The sequence below is a fragment of the Mytilus trossulus genome, chromosome 1, assembly GCF_036588685.1.
Source record: "Mytilus trossulus isolate FHL-02 chromosome 1, PNRI_Mtr1.1.1.hap1, whole genome shotgun sequence".
NCBI classification, from domain to species: domain Eukaryota; kingdom Metazoa; phylum Mollusca; class Bivalvia; order Mytilida; family Mytilidae; genus Mytilus; species Mytilus trossulus.
Genome location: NC_086373.1, coordinates 84851273 through 84872079, shown reverse-complemented (window position 1 = coordinate 84872079; position 20807 = coordinate 84851273). Strand labels below are relative to the sequence as shown.

Below are 20807 nucleotides of genomic sequence, written 5' to 3'. Positions count from 1 at the left end.
TAAATGCCCAAGAAAGAGAAAAAATAACTATGATAAAACATATTCGATTATTAAACAGTTCTGAGGGAAATAAATTCCCAAATTTTCCGTGCTAAATCTTGGCAAATTTTCCTTATATCTCTCAACTTTAAATATATACCTCCAAAATAGCATCATTGATCCACCCTTGCTATTCATTAAAACAGAAAAGAAGGATAATTTAGTCTCCAGTCATTGTATGCACATTTTGAACACAACTGTTCATTGTAATTTTGACAGATACCTTAGACAAGATGGAAACACAAGTGAAGGATATATTCTCATCAGTGCCTAACAAGTAAGTGGTCAGGAAACAAAAAATATAGGAAAATGTAGATTGATAATTATGGAAATGATATAAAAAAAAATCAATGGCAATTGAATGAGAGAAAACAAAATAGTTCTGCTGGAAGAAAAATATTGTAAGATTTTTTAATTTGTAAGAAGAAGTTGAATAATACTAAATTTTTTTCCACTAGCCTGCAATGAAAGTTGCAGTAGGTGACACTTAAAAGTATAGATTTTTCTAACAATAGCAGCAATGATGATGTTGAAAATTTGCAAACACCTTAATATCTTATTCTTACTGTCTGCTCTTTGAAAAGAAGCATGATGAAACTGCTTGCCTGCCAGTCATTGTCGCCTGACTGTAACTCATGTTTGTGTTTCAAAAGTCAGGTTAAGTTTTTTAAAGATGAGGTTTAATTCTTGTGACTTTATTTTTAGGGTATTTTGACTTTTAAAATATTCTAAATACTGGACCAGGCAGGACATATTAGTTTTGCTCACTTATTCTTAAAGAGAAAAAAAATGTATATTTGTTTTTTGTATTTTCCAGTAATCTTCCAAGGCCAGTATTTGACAGTCATAAGGTAGGTATTTATAAATGAAGTCAAAACTTTGTTTCACAAAGGCATACCTTTTTTATTAAAAAATTTTGGTTTTGTTTTAAAACAATATAAACATACCAGGTTGAATACACTATGCTTTCTTGTACAGAAAAAATATAGTCTGCCATATTTAACAAAGATTCTTGAAACTGAGTTGTAATACCCCAAACTCTTTATATGTTATGAATAAAATGAATTGTTGGAGAATATGAACATGATACAGGAACCTATAAAGTAGAGGGGGTATCATGATCTCAACATACCGTTTTCAGCAATGGGAATGTTATAATATTTGTTATGTCTGAATTAAACTGAGTCCATGTAGATGTTATACCAGTTGAACAGCTTGAAAAACACGACCTTGTGGAATGATCTGAATATATTTGTGCATAAGATTTCAAGATTTCAATAGAGAAAAGAAAAGGTTGAAACATTTTATGTTTTAAACTGTATACTCATTAATTATTACATTTTTATGGGTTTCTTTTAACTAGATTTGTGTGCCATTTTGACTATTGTCCTGTTATGCAAAATATTTTCAATGTAAGATAGGAGTAACTTTTGATTTATATGTACATTAACTTTTTTTTTACAGGATCCTTTCCCTGATGTTTCTTTTCACAAAATTATTAAAGGTAAGAAATATTCATATTTAACATGAAGCATTAAAAAAAACTAAAAAAAATAAGCATCCTTTAAGACTTGAATATGTTTTTAAACAAACTCAGTTTGAAAGTATACTTAAAAGTTTTAAATGAATATATAATGAGTCATACTGTTTTTTCTACAAATATTTCGAATACTAAACATGTTTTCAAGGAATAGTGTGTCAATAGGTGTTGTTAATTTTTGCTCAATTTAAAATTGTTTTTCTTCATGTACAACAAAATATAAGAAACTTATACAATGCAACCGAACTAAAATTTATAAGTTCTTTTTTGCTTTTTTGAAGCACTTATCTACCTAGTATATATATTCTTATATTACAGTTTTACCTGTGAACAATGTACATAAGCTGTGGGTCTCGTGGGCCTGTCCACCTGTTGGTGATCTGTATAAGACTAAACCGCTTGATATACTAGATGCCTTAATTACACATGAAGGAAAAGGCAGTATTTTATCACTCCTTAAGAAGAAGTAAGTTCATTTTGTTTGTTTTTAACTTTCTAAATGTTTTCATGCATTGTCATTGCATATGGGTTACTGCTTCAGGCAATATCCTGTTTTAGTCCCAGGTGCTTCAAAGAGTTCAAAAGAAAGTTTTGGACATATATCAATGATAGAGCAACAGGAAAAAAATGTATAAAGAGGTCAATATACAGTACTGAACTAAAATAAACATACACACTTATACAGCACAAATATTATTTAATGACCTTTGATTGAAAGAAGTTCATTAAAACCATCTAAGTTGTTGTTGTTTCATTTTCAGTAATGATGTCTGTAATATTTTAAGTTCATAAGTCCTTTGATTGAATTCGAGTGCCTTTTAATGAAAGATAATTCTTAGTCATACTTATTACAGACCTGGTATAAGTGCTGATGTTTTTTATTCATACATTAATATTTTTGTTGCAGAACTTGGGCAGTAGGAATGACAGGAAACATATCATTTGATGGTTTTGATTTCAACTCAACATGGAGCTGGTTTTTATTTTCCATCAAACTGACACCTGAAGGATTCAAACAATACAGAGAAGTATGTAGTTAATAGAGGAAACTTGTAGCTTATAAATCACTTGAAGCATTTTGAACCTTTTTTTTAATTTAATTTTAAAACAGTTTTTAGATATACACAGAAATAGATTCTATTAGGTCCATACATAAAGATGAGTATGACAGAAAAAAATAGATAAAAAATGAATGCAGAAAGGCCATTGTTTTAAATGATCAAAATGTTTTATAATTTGTGCATTTGAAGCTTTTTCCCAGATTTACCTTTATCAGAAATGCTCAAACCCATACATTTGAAAAAAACAGGAATGTATAAAAACAGAAAAGTATGAGGTGTATGAATTAAGGGTACCTAAAACAATAGCCAAATTCAGCAAAAGTCATTTTTGTCTGAAGGGGTAAGAACCTTAGTTTCTTAATTATGAATTAGTACATGTATATCAAAGATATAATGAACTGGTTGTATGTAATGAACTTGGTTAATTCTAGAGAGAAAACACCTTGTTTATTTTCTGAATTATTAAAACATGTAACCATAATTGTTTTACAGGTTCTGATAATAGTATTTGAATACCTTCGTATGCTGAGAGAAAATTTTGAAAGCATGACATCCTTTTATGAAGAACAAAAACTGATTGCTAAAACAAACTTCAGGTGGAGAGAAAAGGTATATAAATTTACATTTAAACTAACTTTTATCTGACATAAAGTTGATTCTTTGGGCTTATGCAAGATATTGCTTCACTTTGCATTTTGAATCCATTCTGAATTATGAACTGAAAAATCTTTTTCTATTTCACCATTCTGGTAATCAGCTTGTATGTATTGTATATAAATATAACTGATGTTTCTGTCTAGGTTCTATTATGGTCGTATGTATTGTATATAAATATAACTGATGTTTCTGTCTAGGTTCTATTATGGTCATTCACAAAAGAATGGACACAGGGCAGAGGCGTAGCTAGACTGATGTTGAAGTTGAAGCCCAATCGGCAGGTGGTCTGGGGCATAGCCCTGGTAGGGGGGCTCCTGGATTTAACGTTTTTGAACCATAAATTTGAACTGAAAATATTATGAATATCAAGGTGTAACACTTATCTTGATACATGTACTAGCAATTTATTTTCTTTGCAATTATGCCTTTGGTAATAACTATCTAACCAAGATAGTGCCTTTGATAAATATTAAAAAGATATATGTAAAATATCTCAATTAAATGTCTGATATGGCTAAATTGAACTAGTTGTTGCTAGAATGATCTGGTATCCTCAAACTGGCTTCAAATATGATCAAGATTAAAATGGCAGAACAAAGTTTTTATGAAGGAACTGATTGGACAGTTATAGAAGACAAAATTTGGCAAGAATCATAACAAAATATTTTGTTAAAATATTTATTGAATGAAACATCTTTCACTTTTATGATAGGCATGCATAGATGCCTATTTAGATATACCTTTCCTTGTAGCATCACGATTAAAATTTTACAACATCTAGATTGCATAGAAAGTTTTCTGATGAGACCAGTCAAGGTCATTAAACACTTCCATCATCACCATCCTCACATTTTAAAACTTTTTTAAGTCTTGGACAAATAATTGTTTTCTGATATCTTCAACCCTGTATAACTTTTCTATATTTTTATCTCTGATATTTATAATGCTGATTTTATTTATAGATTGACCCCTTAGAATATGTAGAGAAAGTTGCAGAAAACATGCAGTTTTTTTCAGAAGAGGATATTTTAACTGGAAGATCACAGTTTTATCAGTATGATGAAAAGGTAATATATCAATTAAATTATAGGAAAGCCAAGGTTTTAGACAAAATTGGGGTATATTAAAAAATATTGAAAAGTCTTCTGTTAAAATGAAAATTGTGAATAGAAATGATTAAGCATATTATTATGTTGAGTGTATAATAGATCATTGCTACCATCTGTAAAATCAGTGGAGTGTGTTAATCCACAGAGAAAAATCAACAGAATTTGAAACGAAAAAACCCGTTCCTAGTATCATAAAAAAACGTTTCCCATTCAATTCAGGTGTAATAAAACCTCCTTACATGTTTCTTCTACTTAGGAAGCCATCTACAACTTTTATTTGTATTAAACCATTACTATTTTTTTACAGATGGTGAAATCCTTTTTAGATTATATGACACCAGAGCATTGTAATGTTACATTAATGGCCAAAGAATTAGAAGAACTTTGTACATTAGAAGAAAAATACTACAAAGTTAAATACTGCATGGAAGATTTTGAGGAGAAGTTAATGTTGAATTTGCAAAGTAAGTATAAGAAGCATCAAGATTTCTAAAATTCTAAATAATTTTTATGACACAGATAAGTATTTTAAAGCTTTCCTTACCACCAAGTCAATATCAATTTTTTTTAAATAATTCTACAATATGACAGGATTTACAAAACTGTCCACTACTTGCATAAGCTGCGTATTTGTACTGGTTAGACAAAGTTGTGAATGTTTGTTTAGATGATGGGGGGGGGGGGGGGGGGCAAGTGGTCTCAGTAGTTGCACTTCTGTATAAATACCTTGTCGACTCTGAGGCGGTGAGTTCGAATTCTGTACCGTGCAGGAAGGTGCACTTGTCTCCAATGTGAATTGACAAGGATTGTCAGTTTTCCTACAAAAGGTCAGTGGTTCTCTCCAGGCACTCCTGCTTGCTCCTCTAAGAAAATCTGACAGTCACGAAATAGCACATTAGTGTTAAAAGTTGTGTTAAACACCAGTCAATCAATTAATCAGTTAGATTGCAGAAAAGGCTGGAAAAAAGAAAATAATCATTTTATGAAATAAAATCAATCTTAAGATCAACTCAAAGCCTTTGAACTTCATGATCATGTTTTTAATTTTTCAAGACTTTCAAAATTTTAATAATAATAAATTTGCAACAGCTGTTTGTATAGTAATTTCAAAGAAATCAAATTATTATACAGCTCCACTTTCTTTGCACATTTGGAGACATTTTGTAGATTGTCCAAAAGGTGAAGCTTATTTCAAGCATATATACATATATACAAGGCTTGTGTACCTTACATTTTGAAGAATTTTCTGGAAGATGAAACTTAGTTCTATCAAATTTTAATATATTTTGAATACGCACATTTAACTTGAGTAGGTATGTATGATCATTGTTAGACCTATAAACAATGAGCAAGTGTTTTAAATCTTTTATAATGTCTTTCTTATTTAAGAAAAATGGCTTCAAATTATAATATTTCAACTTTATTTACTCTCTTTCTTTATTATTTCTTATTTCAATTTCAGATGTTGAGAAAAATCCAGAACTTCAGTTCCCTGAGCCAAATCAGTATATTGGTAAAGTATTAAGATAGCATCAACACAGATTCTTTTTTCCCTTTTAAATGTCAACCTTCTTTTTAAGGGCATACGATACAGTTACAGGGAAGGTAATGACGTTGCTAACGTAAAATGTTATTTTCGCGACGTCAAACTATGACATATCGGGAAAAGATGCATTTTTCAACTGATTTTTATCATTCAAACTGATTTAATTTGAAAACGAGTGCATGGACCCCTATATTTTAAAACGGCAATTTGTTTCATTTTGCATGGAGATTATGTGACCCAAATTTTATAAAACTGTAAATAGCGCAGTTTTGTTAATTTTGATAAACATGCTGACGTTTTTTCCTCTATTCATGAACATTTGATGAATATGAGTTATTTTTGAATAAAAATTGAACAATTTTAAATGATACTTATAAAATACAGAAATTACCGATTATTTCACAAAAAACAATTTGTGTTTATCTTTTAAAACAATAAAGTTATGCCTTTCAGTTTCTTTCGAAAAACAAAATACTGACATAAATCTGAATTTTGAGCAAATATACAAAATTTCGACCTCATTTTACCCAAAAATATCACATGAAGGTATATTTTTCATTACACATTTGATTTTATCAGGTAAAAAATAGCCTATATGCAAATTTTCATCAACTTGTAAATACAGGTTCAAAACTGTATGGTATGCCCTTAAGAATTACACATGTAAATGTAGAGATGTAGTCTGCATTTTCAATTAAAATGTGTTATTAATTTGTAGTTTTTTTAACAATAAAATTTAGCATTGTTTTTTTTCTTCACTAACTCAATATGGTACATCTTCTACAACAAATGAAATTCTTTAAAACATCATTCATTAGCATAAACAGTTTATGTTTCATTGTTTAGGATGTTAAAAGACTGTTGTTTGCTCTATGGTTGGGTTTTTGTCTCTTTGACACATATCCCATTTTCATTCTCAATTTTATTGCACGTTTAATTTGCTGCGTTTTTATTATAATTAAAAAAAAATAAGGTGTAATCTGCATCCTTAGATACCACAAGCATAAATAAAATATAACGCGATTTACTCATTCAGTAATATTTTTTGCAGCCACAGATTTTGATCTTAAACTAGTGAAAGAAGAGTCTTGTACTAAAGTAAGTAAGTATGTACTAGACAATCAAATAAATATTTCAAGATACTCAGCAAATTTAAAAAAAAAAAATGTCTCCACATGAGTTGGTAAAGTATTTTTTTTTAATAGCAAAAACTATACTAACTTCACAATAAATGTTTTATCACCACTGCTTACCTATAAGTAATGTTATAGAAATACAAAAACAAAAGATTTGGGTATGCATCCATTACTATATATTTACCAGGGTGTAAAATTATGACTTTTAGTATGTTGGATGTATGCTTTCAATGGTTCTTCCATTGCTCATAATGTAACTAAACATCATTTGGAACAAATAGTTTTCTTATGTCAATAACCTTGTTTTTTCAGTACCCAGTTTTGCTGAAAGAAGACAGCTTCATAAAAATGTGGTACAAAAAGGACAGTAAATTTTGTGTCCCTAAAGGTACAGTTAGATTTCTTAAAGGGAAGAGATTGTTATCATAGCAAGAAGACATTATGAAAGAGTCATTTATGTTAATAAAACCATCAATGTATAATTTAAACCTAACCAAGACCTTGTTATTGAATCACATGACTTGAAGTATTACTTTATTTATTTCACTTGACTGGCCAGGGCTTAACTGGTTCGCTCATTTAAGCCTAGTCCATCTATAGACAGGTGTGTCAGGATAAACTCATCAATGAAGTGTCCATTTATTTGTCTCATATCATACACTCAGTTCATATGTATATCCGTTTGGTGACACTGATAGGTGATTAAAAATCAATTATAATTATAATGGCCATCATCCTTATCACACACATCTTCAAATAGACTTTCCTTATGCAAATAAAAACGTAAGCTGCTCGATCAGTTGAAATAACATTTGCAATAACACTTGCCAAGAAATACTTAATTTGCAAAACAGTCAATATAAAAAAGAAGATATAGTGTGATTGCCAATAAATAAACTCTTCACAAGAAAACAAATGACACAGAAATTAACAACTTAAGGTCACTGTAAAGCCTTCAGTAATGAGAAAAGCCCATATCACATAGTCAGTTTATAATTTTAAGAAAATACATTTTCCTTTCTCCTAATTATTTCAACAAATGTCACAGATGATGTTATAAAATGTAAATTTGAAATATACCGGTAATTGATATATTAATTTATTTTTTTAATCAATTTTAGGGTACATACATGTTCACCTTATGAGTCCTGTTACATACAAAACCTTGGAGAAGTAAGTAATCAAAGTTTGATACTCTGATTATTTCAAAACTTTTTTCACAACTTGTGTCATTATTGAGACAATTTCCCAGTATATATTATTTGATATTAACCTCCAAATAATGACAAGAATGTCATTAGATACCATGTTAACAGAGAATTGATTTTTGATAGCAGACAGCTGGGTTGGTTTATTGGAAAATAAACAGGGTTCATTCTCTTGATTTTCATTCTTAAGTAATTGATAAACATGTAAGCATAGATGACATATTTTAGTTTGTTAAATAGGAGAAGTGCTGAAAGTGGTCTAAGTTTTAGAGAAACATATTTGAATAATATAATTAAACATGCCTGGCTTGTTAATTTGCTAAATATTTTAAGGAAGGCAACTAGATAACTTTTTTTAAAAATAACTTGACATATTTGAAAGTACAAGCACAGCATATTTGAAAGCAGTTTTATTTTGAAGAGTATTTAGACATAGTTATTTTATATATATTTTTTGTAGTGCTACCATGTTTGATATATACATCAACCTGTTAACACAGATACTGAATGAAGTAACATATTCAGCAGTTATGGCGGACTATGAGTAAGCAGGATCATTTCTAAAACCCTTTGAGTTGCTTTTATTAGATTTTAAAATTGTCATTAAAGTTTAAATTACCATAACTGACTATTGAACAGCGGTATTCAAGTATAATAAGATACAACTTAAGTTAACAAGTTTACTTTTTTGAGTAAGATTGAACTTTGAGAGAATCCTCAGTATATACATACTCTCTATGCAAAGAAGTGTTTTTATGCCCCACTACGATAGAAGAGGGTCATTATGTTTTCTGGTCTGTGCGTAAGTTCCTTGTTTGTCCGTCCAATTATTCATTCATTTCGTCTGTCCCACTTCAGGTTAAAGTTTTCAGTCAGGGTATTTTTTGATAAAGTTGAAATCTGAACAACTTGAAACTTCGTACACACATTCCCTATGATATGATCTTTCTAATTTTAATGCAAAATGAGAGTTTTTATACCAATTTCATAGTCCATTGAACATAGAAAATGATACTGTGAGTGGGACATCTGTGTACTATGGAAACATTTTTGTTTCTTTCTATTTCAGTTTTTCAATAGATGGTCAAAAGACAGGAATGGAGATTATAATGGATGGCTTTTCTCACAAACTTCCTGTAAGTTCATTTAAATGTTGGTATTCATTTTTGCATAAGATATAATTTAGTTTGATATAGCAGTCAATCTTTAAAAGATATATTTATAATTTACAAGGAACACATTGGAATACCAGATCGTTTAGCTTTAATATTTGTTTAAAACAGTCTTTTATGGCTTTCTCAGTCAGCTATGACAGCTTTCATATAGACAATCTAATATTTATATTTATTTTTACATTGTTAAATATGAACATTTTTTTTAATAGGAACTGTTAAAAGCAGTAATGAATGAGGTGTTTAATATTTCAACAACAGAAAAGTTTTATCAGGCTATCTGTGCTGAGCTTAAAAAGTCTTATTGCAATACCATGTTAAGAACAGATGAGCTATGCAGGTATTTGAAGTATTTAAGTGGCTTTATATAACTACTTGAATGTGTCATTAATTATTGAGAACCAAATGAAGCATATACACAGAGTTATCTCCTCTTGGTCAATATATTTAACCTTTTGTCAGTCAACTGTCCCATATGATAAAATACAACATTACATGCAGTGAAAGCTGATGCAATAATGTTCACCCACTAAGAAGAGTTCTTTTACAAAGAGATCTTCTTTGACTCTTATTGTATATATCAGAGAGGGTATAAATGGAAACGAGGCAACTATCAACCAAAGAGCCAATGATTTGGTGTAAGCATCCCCATACAGCCTTCAACCTAAGCAAAACCTTTCTGCATAGTAAGCTATAATCCATCTGACATGGGAAAATGTAAAACAAGTCAAATGAGAAAACTAACTGCCAGATTTATTTTAAAACAATTATGGCAAACAGTACGCAATAACAACCACTGAACTAGAGGTTCCTGACTTAGGACAGACACATACAAAATGTGATAGGGTTCATCATGTTTTGGAGTAATTGAGCCTGACATAACATCACAACATAAGAACAAACTGTAAAAAATAGTTTGAAAGGGCTATGACTTCTGCTTGTGTAATTCATATTTTTTTTAAACCCACCATCGATTGACAATTATTTATATGTTTTAGATCTGTGAGATTTGCTGTACTAGAACCAGTTCAGTGGACTTATGCAGAAAAATGTCTTGTTGTTGATAATCTGTCTGATGACTTTGTCAAATTCAAGAATTTTGTCAAAGAATTTCAGTCTAAATTGTTCATTGAAGCCTTTGTCACTGGAAACTTCACACCTGAGGTAAGTATATATATATAACATTGAATAAACATGTTCTGCAGAATTTATTTCTATGAACTCTTTTAACAGGTTGAGGACACTTGGGTTTTTAATTACCAATAGTGTTTTTATTTCAAAAAGCTTTTTAAAAGAATTTAGCAAGACTGGTTTATGCAAATTTATATTTTTTGGCATATTAGGTCTTGACCCTTTTTTCCAGATTATATTTTACTTCAGTATGCTACTTTATATTGAAAGGGTCTAATTGGTGGTTAGATTATACAACACTTTGATTCAATTGGTGTATTTGGTGTTTAAATTCTGCCACTATGGCTTCTCTCTCCCTTTTAGTATGCAACATTATTTGAACATATTTGTTTGAGTCTATATTTAGATTTGTAGTTTAAGATTCAAGCCAAAATGTGGCACCAATCCAACATTCTTTTGCATTGACCTATTTTCTGCATTCATCCTGGTCAAAATACCTGGAAGAACTTACCTGTTGTATTTACTTTAATTTGCTCATCTCCTGAATATGGTTGAAATATTTGCCACTGGATATTAAACAAGCAACTAATTATTAATCAAGTAGTTTTCTGAGACTTCATTTGAGAGATGGATTTTACATTTTATTCGTAGGAAGCTCTGAGTTATGCTGATATAATGACAGGTCATATGTCTGGTGAAGCTGTACCTCATGACCAGCAGTTCAAGGTATGTGTAAATGTTTTCAAATCTCAATTCTTTTTGACAGGGAAACAAATAAAGATAAATTCATTACTTAGTAAATCAAATTTGCTTTTAGGTATTAGATATGCAAACGATTAATGCAAGAAAAATGCATGGTCAACCTTATGAGAGAAGATCTATTTCCAATAACAGACTTTTATATATCCACATTAACATAGAGATCTGGGAAATGTAGTGCTTCTCTAAAAAGTATTGCAAGAAAATTAAGGAGATGTGGTATGATTGCCCATGAGACAACTTTGTAAGATATGATGGCAACTAGAGGTCACTGTGCATATTTTTGAGATTCAATGTGAAACTTGAAAATACAACCAAAAATATGTTGCCAAAGTTTAATTGTGTAATAAATAAAAAATTATGAATACCTTTGTCAAAAAAAATTGTCAGAGTTGAACACGTATTGTTAAGAGCTTGATTTGAAATTCATGACCTAAGTTGACTGGTTAGTGATCAATAGTGATTCAAATGAATTACATACACCACTCGGCCACTATGTTCCCAAAGGATATGATAGTCAGTATTAACACATCTGCAGGTCACCATACTGCCTTGATTTAGAAGAAATAAACATAGACTATTGCATTGTCTAGTCCCTCTTCTAAGAAAACAATGACAGATATATATTTGTGTTTTGTAATTATAGCTTTTACTAAGAGAAGTACCAAAGTCATCCTTCTACTGTCAACAGTACAGTCACAACCTTTCTGATGCCAACTCTACATTGACTGTGTACCTACAGTCAGAACCAGGAACATTTCACACAAATTGTTTAAACCAACTACTACAGGTAATTATGTACCTTTTATAAAATTCAAATTCAACATTAATTACCACCAGGTTTGTTGAAAAGGAATACTTAGTGTTGATTTTTTTAACACCACAAATTTACTTTTTTAGAAAGTAAACAAGAGAAAGAGAGTGATACTGTATACTCTAAAATCATAAGAAACTAGACACAAAAAATCCTATATATAATCTTTAATCTTTAACCATGAGACACTAGATTGATGAAAGTGTAAAATCTTAAATAACTAACCGGATGAATACATCTTTGGTGTATGCTGAAATATTTAAAAAATGATATATTTTTTGTTTTAATGTATTACCAAGTACTAGATGTTACTGGTAATAAAACAACTAACAAGAAGTTTTAATTCATGTATCCTTTTACTCAGTGTTATAAACAGGTGTGAGTCAGTATTTAACTATAGTTCTCTTCATTTTAAACAACAGGCCAGAATAAAGGAACCATGTTTTGACACATTAAGAACAAAGCACCAGCTTGGCTATGAGGTGTACAGTCAGAACCTATTAACCAATGGTATACTGGGAATGTCAATTGTGGTAGAATTCCAAGCTCATAAATTCAGGTAATACTCATATGATAGGTATAGAGCACCAGCTTGGCTATGAGGTGTACAGTCAGAACCTTGTCACTAATGGTATAATGCAAATGTCACTTGTGGTAGAATTCCAAGCTCTTAAATTCAGGTAATACTGATATAATAGGTGTACTGTGGGTTCATATTTATTTGTGGAATTCCAATTTTCATGGATTTCCTGGACACAGGAAAACCACAAAGGAGTAGGTCCAGTAAGACCCCTTTTTGGCCCCAAAATATAGCAGTTTTACAAAATTGTTAAAATGTAAACTTTTAGTTATTTATTGGACAGTAAAATGCTTCTGCTACATAAATATTGGCTGTTTTTGACAATACAATGCACATATATCGGGTACTAGCACCATTAAGTCATGCTAAATTACTGAAAACTTCACAATTCTAGCATTTTAGTTAAATTTTAGATGGTTTTCGTGTGAAACGAAAGTGGCCGCCTTCGTGTTCATCCTTAATATTGAAATATAAGTTGCATTTTACAATATTACATAACATATATAAAGGTTGAGGATGAACATGGATGCTGCCACTTTCATTTTTGACAAAAAAACATCTGAAAAGTGACATTTTTCGGCATATTTGGTAGATTTTTCATATTTCAGCTTGAATCAGTGCGTTTTTATGCCCCACCTATGATAGAAGAGGGGCATTGTGTTTTCTGGTCTGTGACTCTGTTTGTGCGTCCATGCGTCTGTTCGTCCTGCTCAGATTAAAGTTTTTAGTCCAGGTAGTTTTTGATGAAGTTGAAGTTCAATCAACTTGAAACTTACTACACATGTTCCCCATGATATGATCTTTCTAATTTTAATGCCAAATTAAAGTTTTGATCCCAATTTCATGGTCCACTGAACATAGAAAATGATAGTGCGAAGCTCAGGTTAAAGTTTTTGGTCAACGTCGTTTTTTTGATGAAGTTAAAGTCCAATCAACTTGAAACTTAGTATACATGTTCCCTATGATATGATCTTTCTAAATTTAATTCCAAATTAAAGTATTGACCCCATTTTCATGGTCCACTGAACATGGAAAGTTATAGTGCGAGTGGGGCATCTGTGTACTATGGACACATTCTTGTTTATGACTAAATCAGTTAAAATCTTTCACTCCTTTAAATGTTCAACAAATTATTAATTTTTTTACAGGAATGTATGCAGACTGTAAAAAGATCATGAAATTGAATTTCCACAAAAATTGATACCCATGAAAATAAAAGAATCAACAGTAGAGCTTAAGATTACAGAAGCAACAATATTTTTCTTTTTTAATAATTATTCCTGAAAAATTTGATGAAATAAAACATGGATATTCCAGTTTTAAAATTCCAACCATGATTCAAAAATTTATCATATATGTTTAAGGTTGCATTTCTGTAAATATTGACAATACAATTTCCTATAGGAACTCCTTTTATGGCTAAAACTGTACCACTTTTGCTATGAAGTTTTGAATAAAATCTTATCCTAGAATTGAAAGTTCATATGCACTACAAATTTGTTCAAATGTCAAAATATAGGGCTGTGCGGCATATTTTCAACATTTATATGCCCTGAACTTTTCAGAGTTTAAACTAACACTAATTTTCTTAACTACTCCTACCTCGAATGAAGGGTTACCACAGATCTCAATGTAAACAATATGCACATGTTAATGTACTGGTAACATTCCCAAGTTATGTCTCTGTGAGATGGAACACAGAGATCATAACTGGGAACAAGTATGTAAACAAAATTAATTTTCTATGAATATTCTAAATCTCCCCAAAAGAGACATGGTTTGAGAAACAGCTGTATTTACAAAGTGCAAACTTAAGTGATCAAAGACCTGGCACCATAAAACAGAGAGAATACAAAGAAAAATGAGGTATAAGCCAAAGACAGCATATCAACATTATTAGGCAACACAAAAGTGAAACCTTTAGTTGTTACCTGAAATAGGCTAACCGAACACTAACTTTTTTCTCACAATTAAACATTTATATTTTATTATATGGCCCTTTCAATAGATGAGATATTGAAACACTTCAAAATGGCAAGGTGTAAAACACTCAGAGATAACAAAAGTACAAACCATTACAACAAAACAAATGAAAAAACACTAACATATGTTTGTGAGTAAATATTGAAATGTCAGTGTATTTAAAACAAGTGAACTCAGTGAAGAAGTCCTTGCAACACTTAGCATTTCTCGGTATCAAAGAAGATATTTTGTATCTAGTTGAAACATAGTATACAATTTTGGTATGTTTTATTTGTAGTATGTTAGAAGTAGACAATCACATTAGCCAGTTCTTAGAAGATTTTAACACCACCATTGATGATATGACAGAGACCGAGTTCAGTAGCTTGGTAATATATTTTAGATTAAAATGTTGGAAAAAAAATAGTTTTTTTTATATTTGTCAACATATTTTGTAGACTCAAGGCTTTAAACATTGTTGGGTTATAACAGTAAACTGGACTGGTTGTTTTTGGCACAAGAAAAAAAAAATTCAGACATTGTCATACTTGGTGATTATTACCACCAATGTTTTGAGCCCATTTTATCATCAAATAAGGTTATACTACATAATTTAAAGATAAACTTGATCTCCTGCATCAATTAAAGAGTGTATATATATGGCAGTGCTGATGTATCTACATTATCTTTTGTAGGTTGCTTCATTGATAGTTGTTAAACAGACAGAAGATTCAAACTTAGGTGAGGAAGCATCCAGGTCATGGAAAGAAATATTAGAACAGCTTTATGTCTTTGATATACTGGAAAAAGAGGTAAAATTCATTGCAAACAATTAGATTCATATAGATTTCTACTTCTGTATCAAGTTTGATATGGTATTTATTCACTTGAGCTAGTTAAATTTTCAAATTTGAAACGTGAGTCTTGTTTAGCTTTTTAAATATTTAGAATTTAATCGTCCAAAGTGGATGAATATTATATTGCACAAGAATTGGTAGTGGAATCTGTTCCTCTAATGATTTTAAATGATATGCAGACAAGCTCTATCTTTACAAATGATCTTCTGAAAGATGTGTTCTTTCTATGTGACGTCATCAGGCATAATCACCTTTTTTCATGAAGTAGTTTATGTCGAATCTGCGACTTTTGTTGCAGAAAGCTTGACAAAGGGATAATGATCCAGGGGCTGCGGTTGCTATAGTTAGATTGTCTCTTATTATTAGTAATAGGATAACTATATTTGGTATGTGCATACCTTGCAAGGTCCTCATGCCAGTCAGACGATTTTCACTGGATCTCGACCTCATATCATGAATCAGTGAACAAGGTTAAGTTTTGGTGGTCAAGTCCATATCTCAGATACTATAAGCAATAGGTCTAGTATATTCAATGTATGGAAGGACTGTAAGGTGTACATTTCCAAAGGTGTCATCTGACCTTGACCTCATTTTCATGGTTCAGTGGTTATAGTTAAGTTTTTGTGTTTTGGTCTGTTTTTCTTATACTGTATGCAAAAGGGCTACTATATTTGGTGTATTGAAGGATTGTAAAGTGTACATTATTAGCTTGCAGGTGTCATCTGACCTTGACCTCATTTTCATGGTTTAGTGGTCAAAGGTAAGTTTTTAAGTTTTGGTATTTTTTTCTAATACAATATGCAATCAGTCTTTTGTGTATGGAAACATTTTATGATCTTCATGTCAGTCACACAGGTGTTATTTGACCTTGACCTTATTTTCACTGTTCATTGCTCAGAGTTAAGTTTTTGTGTTTTGGTCTGTTTTTCTTTGACTATAAGCAGTCAGTCAACTATATTTGTTGTATGGAAAAAATTGTAAGCTGTACATGTCTGCCTGGCATGGTTCATCTGACCTTGACCTCATATTCATGGTTCATTGGTTAATGTTTAGTTTTCTTGATCAATGCTAAGTTCATGTGACAGTTGTAATAAAGCTTTATATTTAGGACTATCAACATAATATCAATGATTAGTAAAGAAGGCGAGACATTTCAGGGTGCACTCTTGTTTAGTTTAAGGTTATACTACATGTAGTTTTTCTTCTGCATAGTCTCTCATGGTTATAGAATATAAAATGCTATTAAAATTATTTTTCTAGATATCAGTACTTAGGACCATTTCTTTAGACAGCTTTAAATCATGGTACAAACAATACTTGCCAAAAGAACACAGAAGAATTAGTTTCCAGGTAAAACATCTGAAATGAAGCATATTATGTATACACATGCATATTTTAACTTTCTAGGATCTGATATTTAAGAACCTATCAAAATATTTTACTCAACAAGTTGAAGTGGGTAGTTTTAAAATATGTATTTCTCTAGTTTTCATACTTGCCAGATCTGCATCATGTCAGATGAATCAGAGGCTTAATTAACAGTTTATATTTGCCTCAGAAGCTTTGTTTTTGGAAAAGTGTTTAATATCAAGTGACAAATATTTCATACACATTCAGGAAAATATTGTTAAAGGAAAGAATACTTTGTATACTTATTGACTGGGTATGAGTGGAATAGTAAGTTTATTGTTCCCCTTGTACACAACTATTGCCCTCAGCACTATTCCACAAATATCAAGTCAGTATGTGTTTTCTTATATAAAAAAAGACAACAGACAATAAATGGTGGGGATAAATCAACTATCGTTATATAAAAAGCAGAAAGCCAGCCATACTGGGCACAAAATTATTGAAACGCTCACTGAATGCCTTCGGGCACTGAGCAGACTGTTCGAGGGCTGTATAGCCAGTCAAGGTCCTTAAACACTTCCGTTTGTTGGTTATCGTTTACTTCATAAATATTATTTAAAATGCTAAGGCTACATCCTGCATTGATTTCAACCATTACAATAGGTTTAACATGACATTGTAACTAACTCGGTAATTTCAAAATCCTCCAATCCTGTAGCTGCATTTGAAATTCCGTGAAATAGAAGGACATTTGCAGTCAAATAGTTTCATCGAAGTCCAATAGACCGGTCTTTTAATTTGAAAAATAGTGAAACTATTGTGTACTTATTTCATATATAAATGATACCTGAGGTATAATAAAACTTACTTCTTCATAAGGATGGAGTCACTAATATATCAGTATAAGAATAAATATTTATCATATATCTTTTTCTTTAATAGGTTTTAGGACACACTGACCAGACATCAAGGACAAAAGCTGACATAGGATATAAAGACATAGGCTGTGTGAGGAGTAAAGGTTATCCATGTATCAGTGATAAAGACTTTAGTAACATCAAACATATAGATGACATTGTTACAGCTACATCAAACTGGACAATACATCCTCTAACTAAAATAACAAGCTGATGATGGTTGATTTTAGTTTTATCAATAAAGGTGCTAGTCATTTTAATTTTTTTTTTTTATCATTACCTGCCAGATATTATTTTAATATTCCAAGCGATCATATTGATATTGTGTGTTTAAATTAATTCAGTAAGGTGTATTTTTTATTTACACTATGTATTCGCAAGTCAGCAACTTCATTCTATTAATGGCACACGATGCCAAGTTTAACAGATACTAAATTTTGTCTCACCTGCAGCAAAAAAAGCAGGTGTCTTTTTTGAGGCAGATGATTTGACATTTATTTCTATAAATCTCAACAAATATCTTAATATTTACAAATTCCTTATATACAAAAATAATAAGATGTGGTAGGCAAATATCCTCCAGAGACCAAATAACAAGGATGTGAGCAACTGTAGGTCACCATAGGGCTTTCAACAATTTCCCTTTTCCATTCAAACAAACCAGAAAATATAATAACCCTTGAATGCCAAAACTAGGTTCCTTCACTCAGTTGTGTTTTGAAACAAAACTACTGAAAGAAGACTACAAGGCTGAGTTTGTATTTGATTTAAAGTAATATTTTTAAGAAGTTTGATATGCTTGTATTTTTGTAGTTACATTGTGTTGAGCAAGTATAACGAGATAGTTGACTGTTGAATATTTGTTTCCCAGATGTTATCTGATATGTTCCTCAGGTTGTAACTTCAATTCTGTCCCCTTTTCACGAATGTGACCTGTCGAATTAAGACTATTTACCAGGTTTGTAATAACATGAGCAATACAATGTGTGCACACCCTTTCAGAGTACCTGAGATCACCCCTGTTTGTGGGCTTCGTGTTGCTTAATCTTTAGTTTTCTATGTTGTGTCTTGTGTACTTTTATTGGTGTGTTTGTCTTTTTCAGCCTTGGCATGGTCAATTTGTTTTGGATCTATACAAATTTGAATGTCCCTCTGAAATCTTTTGCCCCTCTCTTATATAGATACACATATTTTATGTGAAGATCTATGTTTCCTGGTTTAGTTGTTAAATATTATCCAGTAACCGGTTCAATTCTGCTTATCCTACATTTAAGGTTGTCTTCTGCATTTATCATCAGCAAAAATGTGAAGGTGATCACTTTTCACTTTCCTCTACCAATAAAGTAAATCAACATGAAATTATGAGAGATGCACAAAACCAACAAGAGGATTGGTCCTTAAGCAGTAGTAGGTTTTACTTCAGTAAAACATTTACCATTCTCCCTATACCGACCCAGAAAGAAACAGTTTGACGGTGATAAGCTCATGTGCCACTCCATCTAATAATCCTGCATTAGGTGATTCATTGGTGGAAAGACTAAATATATTACTTTTTGGTATTTTGATCAGGATTCAGTTACATCAAGGCGGTTTTTTGTTGTCAATTTTCTTCCATGAACAGTTAGAAAGAGAAGATCCTTTACCTGTTTTAAGATGCGTACGTAATGGTCGAATAACAAAACTTAAAGGTTTCATTAATTGTTTTTTGGGATATTTGCATGATTACAGTATGGACAGATACTTAAAGTTATTATTTTGCCACAACTTATAGTGATCAAAGATAAATCATACAAACAATTAACAACATTTTATTGCACTTGGTTTCACAAATGATTCATAGATTTCTTACAAAGCAATGAGATCATGACACAACCATGATACATATAAATGGTTATACATTAAAAAAACACTTCATCATTTTGAACTAAATATCTGTGTAATAATCACTAACTTTGTGTACATGATAAATACAAAGACAATGTATGAAAATAAAACTAAGTGTGTATCGTCACCATCACAGATAAAGCCAGCAGTATAGATGTTTGATGGATATTTTATGTAAAGAGTAAAAATATCCTATATTTACATACCCCAATTTCATTATTTAACTACAGATTGAAGACAACATTTGAATATTCTAGAAATATTGATTTTATTTTCATACTTTTAGCTTTTAGTTCATTGCTTTTGAAATTACCATGTTTGGCTTGTCACATATCAAAAACCAAAAAAATATTTCAAATCATATCTCACCCTTTATTCTGTCTTATAAATCACATTTCACGTTCTTAAAATATTTTTCACATCAAGTAAATCAATAAGTTGCTATGCTTGCAAATTCTCCTAGAGGTCTATGTCAGATAAAGATATCAAAAGTGGGGAGATTCTACTTTCATACACCCACAATCTACCATAATAAGAATTTTTTGTATAAGCTTTTTAAAAAGTCACTTAAAGTCCCTTCCACCACACATCATTCAGGTTTCATTCCTCATGCTCATTAATGCCTTCTAACAATCCCCCTTCCTAACAAATAAATTTCTTTTCTTTAACCATCTCAATATAACATGTTTTTGATTTTTCTACTTCTTTGAGAATAACAGGCAGATAATGATTTGACTAGACGCCATCAGAACTATTCGCTTGATAAGTTAGTTATGTCATTCACTATCTTGTTCAGGGCCCTGACTCTGCATCTGAACATTCCACCAGGATTGGACATTATCAGAGACATTCTCTCCAATCAGAACACTCTCTGAAGATCGATCATGGACAGGTGATGTCAGTACTTCTGAATTACTCTCTGCTACCTGACTTAAACTTATACTTCTACTACCTGGTAATAGAAAGAAATTTATTATTTATAAGGTTTTACAAACTGAAATGCAACTTTGTTATAGACATTTACAAAGTTTACAATAGTTATCTTTTAGTTATTTGTTTTTATAGCATGTTCACTGCTGTACCCC

At 31.0% G+C, this 20807-nt stretch overlaps 2 protein-coding genes across 3 annotated transcripts in view; one reads left to right on the top strand and one right to left on the bottom strand.

The window, feature by feature from the left end:
* The window catches only part of LOC134687639 (nardilysin-like), a 31667-nt gene extending 13569 nt beyond the window's left edge, over positions 1–18098 (top strand). The window contains exons 8-30 of the mRNA XM_063548089.1: positions 259–316; positions 857–890; positions 1504–1543; positions 1898–2045; positions 2487–2607; positions 3133–3249; positions 4260–4364; positions 4714–4870; positions 5869–5919; positions 7004–7050; positions 7401–7476; positions 8210–8261; positions 8757–8840; positions 9366–9432; positions 9681–9808; positions 10467–10632; positions 11251–11325; positions 12005–12148; positions 12595–12731; positions 15013–15103; positions 15410–15526; positions 16832–16921; positions 17864–18098. Coding sequence (XP_063404159.1) covers positions 259–316; positions 857–890; positions 1504–1543; positions 1898–2045; positions 2487–2607; positions 3133–3249; positions 4260–4364; positions 4714–4870; positions 5869–5919; positions 7004–7050; positions 7401–7476; positions 8210–8261; positions 8757–8840; positions 9366–9432; positions 9681–9808; positions 10467–10632; positions 11251–11325; positions 12005–12148; positions 12595–12731; positions 15013–15103; positions 15410–15526; positions 16832–16921; positions 17864–18052 — 2294 coding nt within the window. The 3' untranslated portion in view covers positions 18053–18098. The remainder of the gene's footprint in view (positions 1–258; positions 317–856; positions 891–1503; positions 1544–1897; positions 2046–2486; positions 2608–3132; positions 3250–4259; positions 4365–4713; positions 4871–5868; positions 5920–7003; positions 7051–7400; positions 7477–8209; positions 8262–8756; positions 8841–9365; positions 9433–9680; positions 9809–10466; positions 10633–11250; positions 11326–12004; positions 12149–12594; positions 12732–15012; positions 15104–15409; positions 15527–16831; positions 16922–17863) is intronic.
* A 1532-nt stretch (positions 18099–19630) lies between these two features.
* Positions 19631–20807, bottom strand: part of LOC134687619 (sodium leak channel NALCN-like) — a 58822-nt gene continuing 57645 nt past the window's right edge. For both annotated transcript variants that reach the window (XM_063548056.1, XM_063548066.1), the window contains exon 39: positions 19631–20674. In XM_063548056.1, the coding sequence (XP_063404126.1) occupies positions 20499–20674 (176 nt within the window). In that variant the 3' untranslated portion in view covers positions 19631–20498. The remainder of the gene's footprint in view (positions 20675–20807) is intronic.